At 45.2% G+C, this 5,595-nt stretch overlaps 1 protein-coding gene across 1 annotated transcript; it reads left to right on the plus strand.

The window, feature by feature from the left end:
* The first annotated feature begins 2,000 nt into the window (after positions 1 to 2,000).
* On the plus strand, positions 2,001 to 3,949 carry LOC108605837 (CG12708). The gene is given in 3 exon segments (XM_017995644.2): positions 2,001 to 2,034; positions 2,587 to 3,374; positions 3,376 to 3,949. Coding segments are annotated over 2 exon segments (1,323 nt in total). The 5' UTR covers positions 2,001 to 2,034; positions 2,587 to 2,598; the 3' UTR covers positions 3,923 to 3,949.
* Positions 3,950 to 5,595: the final 1,646 nt, after the last annotated feature.

Here is a 5,595-nt window from a genome sequence, read left to right on the forward strand (position 1 = left end):
CTTTCTACTTTATCTTGATGTCCTTGCCAACACACGTTCGATTATGTGTCTGTGTGTGTGCGTGTGAGAAAACGCCCGTCAAGGCTTTCAAACAAAAAAAATAAATAATAATAATAAAAGGCAGCAGCAGCAGCAGCAGCAGTGGCAGTGAGTGAGAGACGAAGAAAAAAACGGTAGCAAATCTAAGCGTGAAGTTTCCTTTTTCGCAATTTACCAAGTATGAGAAATTGCACAATTGTTGGGCAATTTATTAGTAGACCTCTCTCTCTCTCTCTCGCTCTCTTTCTCTCTCTCTCTCTCTCTAACTCGATCCAGGCGTTGCCGCTGCCCTAATTTATCTTACCCTTGTCTGCTCCGTTCGCTCAAGGCGCAGGGGCGTTTGTACTTTTGGTAGTGACCAATGCGTAAAATTGGCTTTGATTCAATGGTTGGTCCTCTCTGGTCCCAAGCCCAAAAGACGACAGATTATGTTTGATTATTGTCTCTGCATACAGTTAGATCCTTTAGATCCTTTTCTCAAGCAGCAGCTGTGCCCAAGGCATAGCGCGCGCTAAATCTTAATCGAAATTCATCATTTTGATTTATTTTTCTTATACTTTTTGTTATTTTTGCTGTTGATTTATTTTAGCCAGCTGGACAGCTGTGTGTCCTAAGTAGAGCAGCAGCAGCAACTGGGAAAAATCCAATGCAAATTATAATTAATAAAAATGATTGTCATGCTCTTATTTTGGTAACATTTTTATAACAGTCTCTAGAGTAAATTTCAAATTAAGTCATTATTGCACTTAAATTGCACAAGTGTCAATTTTGTGTGGTCCTGTCAAGGACCAGCAAATAAATTTCATCAAAATAAAAGAAAATTTTGCTGCAATTTCCCGTTTGGCTCTTAAACTCTGAAGCAGCTGCCAAAATCTTTAGTTGAAAAGCAAGAGCGGAAAATCTCATAAATTTGTGCTTAAGTAAAAACTGCAAAATGTGCAATACAAAACGTTGACGTTGACGTCGACAGCAGCAGCGGCGTTGGCGTAGGAAGTTGCAGCATCCGCATCTTTTGGCAGCGGAGCCCTTTAACCAATAAATTGCAAAACAATTGCACAATTTTCCACAACATTTTTCTTTACCTATGCGTGTGTGTGTGTGTGAGTTTTTTTTTGTGCAGCGACGCTGACTACAACTGCGGCGCCTGTCCCATAAACAATGGTCTAACTTGTTTGAATGTGTACGTGCGTGTGTGTGTATGTGTGTTGTCCTTTTCTTGGCGAAAATTCAAGGTGAAAGGAGCCACACGCTGCGAGAAAGGTAATTGAAAATTATGTTTTGTGGCGTAAGAAGCAGCGGCAAAGGAGCAGCAGCTGCCATAACAAAAACACACACACACACACACACACGCATATTTGCAATGTGTGTTAGTACTAAGTATGTGCCTAATATTAAGGTATAAACCAACATTATTAATAATATTAACTTAGCAGCGAAATTAATAATATAAAATTCTAAGCTAGCTTCAGCTTTATCGCGAAATCTAAACTGTGTTTAGCAGTAGTTGTTTCAATAGTTTGCGTCTTAAAGAAAATCTAGCTTAATACTAAGAAATCTTTGCTTTAAAAGACAAATTAATGTTTATGATAATTGTCACACCTTACTGCACACATGTACACCAACAAAAACTGCAAAGCACACACAGACACTAACACACACTAGCATTTAATTATGCATAGGTATGTGCCCCCAACCATGGATGGAAACAGTTGCGCATACGAAATGTTGCGCTCAGAGAGCGACGCAGTGGCTCTCACGCTGTCGCTCTCTCTCTCTCTCTCGCAGTCGCTGCTGCGTCGACGCAACACGTTTCGTTTCGTAGCGAAAAGGTAAAAGGTCGCCTCACCTAAGCAAGAGAAGTCTGTCTGCAACTACGCGTCGGTGCGCACGCACGTTCACGTCTCTCTCGGTTCGCTTAAGAAGAGAATATTCTGTTAAGTCGGCAAACGTTCAAATTTATTTTTTTATTTGTGCTAAAAGTTTTTGTGTTAAAAGGTAAAGTGCACCAAAAAGTATTCAACAAGCTACCAAAATTATCAAAAATAAAGGCTTAGTGCTTACAACTGCGCACAGTTCAGTAGCCATAGGCCGCATGGCTATACCCCCCTTGGATTTAATTGCATATATCAAGTATCATAGAAGTTCAACAAAAATAAATGGTGTGCAAAATTTTTAATATGCGAAATGCAGCAAAAGGAATTTTGGGCAATTAAATTGCATGTAAGAAAGGACCAAAGGGTTTCGGCCCAAAATGCCCTCAGGCTTTTTTATTATTTTTGATTTCATTTTTGCTGCTTCACTGATTTGGTCAGCGCGCACACACACAAATACTAATGTGCATATAATAAAATACATATACGCATCAAGTATATAAAAGATTCGCGAAGATTTTGCGCTGCGAGCCGCCGAAAAGCGCGCCAAAAACTCGCCTAGCAACTTTACGTTAAAAGCCAAAAAGTGCTCAGGAATTCACACACACACACACAGACACACACACACGCACATCAATAACCTGACTAACTTTTGCTACCTCCCGCACTTTTGCAGACAACACCAACGATGCTCAAGTGGGCTGTCAACCAGCCGCGTCCTTCCTACCTGGGCGCAGCCACAGGCAAAGCAACTGAAACTGAAACTGGAAATGCCACCGCTATAGAAGTGGAAGCTTCCAGAGCTGGCAGAGCCTTGAACGAGGACTACAGCGACTTGCAGGCCACTCCCATTCCAACGCCAACGATTCGGCTCAAGCTCAAGCGCCATTCGCTGCTCCTCAGCAGAGACAAGGAGAACCAACTGACCTCCACGCCATTGCCCGCCGCCTCTGCCTGCCCCTGCGCCTGCGCCTTTCCACGTACGCCGCTCCTGCGAGATCTGAGCAACATCATGTCCCCACTGCAGATGCAGACTCCTCCTCCCAGTCAAAGTCACAGTCGAGTGCGCAGTCAGCTGAAGCTGAAGCCTTCCACAGTCTACGCCTCCACGCTGCCCACCTTCGAGGCGGAGTACTCGCCGAGCTACAGGCCCAGCGACACTCCCACGAATGCGCCCATTCCTGGTCCTCTCCTCGCGCTACGTGGCATGGGCATCCCGGACAGTTACTTTGAGAAACCGCGCTATCTGGAACAGAAGCCGCTCATCCCAGTCCCAGTTCCAGTCTCTGTTGAGGCGAAGGCCGTTCCTGCAGCTACTCCAGCTGGCCATCACCAGGCCACGCTCAGCTCCAGCCAAATGGGCGATGTCACCTTGGAGCGCATGATCGATGCCATACTGGAGAGCACGCGCAAGCCTCCAACCAAGGCGGGAGCACTACGATCCCGACAGCGTCTCCACCAACGGACAGCGACTGCGTGGAGGCGGAGGCCAACGCCAGCGTCTCGTCTCGCCCACCGCCACCCACTCACCCACCTATCGACCCGCCTTCGATCCGGCCAGCGATCTCTGCGAGTACTGGCAGCAGCCGCCGCCGCTAGGAGCAGCCTCCAACTCTCCCTCGCTGAATCTGAATCTGAATCCGAATGTGTATGAAGAGCGTGAGGTGCGCTCTCCGCAAGCGTCCAAGCTCCGCTCCTCTGTCTCACTCCAGTTGCAGTTGCGCAGGCAACGTGGAGTGCGGCGCAAGCGCAAGATTGCCACGAAGATCTCGTCGAGCGTGCGGCATTCGGCGCAGAAGCTGCTGGCGGCCGCCTCTCGCTCCGCCCAGAAGTTGCCGCAGTCACACGCTCCCCGCTCCTCTCGCCACATAAGTCCGGACAGTGGGCATAATTCGACAAGCGACTGCGACTTGGAGGAGGAGCCACTGGGTGGTGAAGCTTACGTTGTGGATGCGGCCATCAAGCGGCGACTGAGTTTTTCCTTTCACGAAGAAGAGTTTGTAGAGAAATGAAGTCAAGTTTATGTATTTTTTTGTAGCTAAAGTGAAATTTAGCAACATTCTGGCTGTCAAAATGTTTAACTTATAATTTTTTTTTGCTGTTAGATTATTGTTTAATTAAAAATGCAAAAATGCGGCTTTAAGCGCAGTCTTGCCTGAAAATCCATAATATATTTTATGTTAATGCAAACCTTTTTTTTTTGAATAAAAATTAAATTACTATGAGTATAAGTTGCTTTGATTTTTGTAAAGTGAGCGCCATTGCATTCAAATTGCAGTAAAGCACAAAAAAGAAAGAGAGAGAGAGAGAGTGAGAGGCTGAAAGCATGCAGACTTAGTATGTATGTTAACCCTGCGCTGGTTCGCTGTGCTTAGCATGGCAAACTTTACATGCGACTAGCGACGGGGAATGAGAGTGCGCAGCTGTAAACAGCTAGTCAGCAGCGTAGGCGAATGCATGGCAATGACAACTAAGGCAAGAACAAGAGAGCGAGATCGACTGGAATAGAAACAGTTAATTCGCGTGCAAATTTGGAAGTATGGAATAACTTTTGTTCTCTGTGGGAATAATTTTCACATTTCAGTGCGATATTGTCCGCGCTGCGTGAACAACCCCGGGGCTAATTCCGCGCATATCCTGTGCGCATTTCATTTACATGGCATTTATCACACACCTGTGCAGCGCTACTGTTAACGCTACTGCCCACTACACACTAGAAGGACATTATGGTTGAAGAAACAGTACGACACGACAAGGATAACAAAACGAGAACATTTGCATAAATTTACATATCGACTTGCAGCAAAGTTGTACAAATGTTACGGCCAAGAGGAGGGCGTCGCGGCGTTGCGGCTTGTTAGCCAAACAGCTTGCTCTGCAGCAAGCAGCGAGCCGTAACCAAGTTATGCAAAGAGGCATATGGAGTATTGTGCTACGGCCGAAACAGCTGCCCAGGATCAGGACATAATGCCAATGCCAATGTCAGTGCGTGGGTCTGTCTGGCTGTTTAGCATTCGCTCTCTCTCTCTCTCTCTCTCTCTCTCGCTCGCTCTGCTCTGCTTGCTTAAATGTCTATTAAATGCCTTTAAGTAAATGCTCAGGCAAATGCTCTATTGTGTCCTGCCAGTGGCAGTGGCCCGGCCCATTGTGCGGCGCTGTGTGCGCTCAATTGAGCTCCAGGCCAGCCAGCCAGCTGCCGCAGCAGCCAAGAAAGCAAAAAAAAAAAAAATCCAAACCCAAATCCAAAAGAGAAACGAAGACATTCAAGACGCACACACACACAAGGGGCTGCTGCTACTGACTGCGCTGTCTTTGTGTCACATAAGAAACGAGAGCATTGGAACGTCGCTGCACAGTGGGGCTAGCAGCAGTGGTTTTGGTTTTGAAAATTGAGCAAATAGCAGCTGGAGTGGCAAATAAAAAATAGTTTGCAATAAAAAATATTTAAATTGTAGCGACATGCTCACGATTATAATCTCATTATTTATTTAAAATTTTTATAATTTATTAAAGTATGCAAATTATTTTTAACTGTTTAAATATTTTAAAAATGCGCTAATTTGTATTTAATAGCGATATAGAATTTTCTTTATTAATATGCAATATTTTCCTTTTAGGTTGTGATTTATATTGCATCTCTGCTCCACTGTGCAGCGTCGGCGGCGGCGGCTTCGATACACCTTTT

This window comes from Drosophila busckii, chromosome X (genome assembly GCF_011750605.1).
Source record: "Drosophila busckii strain San Diego stock center, stock number 13000-0081.31 chromosome X, ASM1175060v1, whole genome shotgun sequence".
Taxonomy (NCBI): Eukaryota; Metazoa; Arthropoda; class Insecta; order Diptera; family Drosophilidae; genus Drosophila; species Drosophila busckii.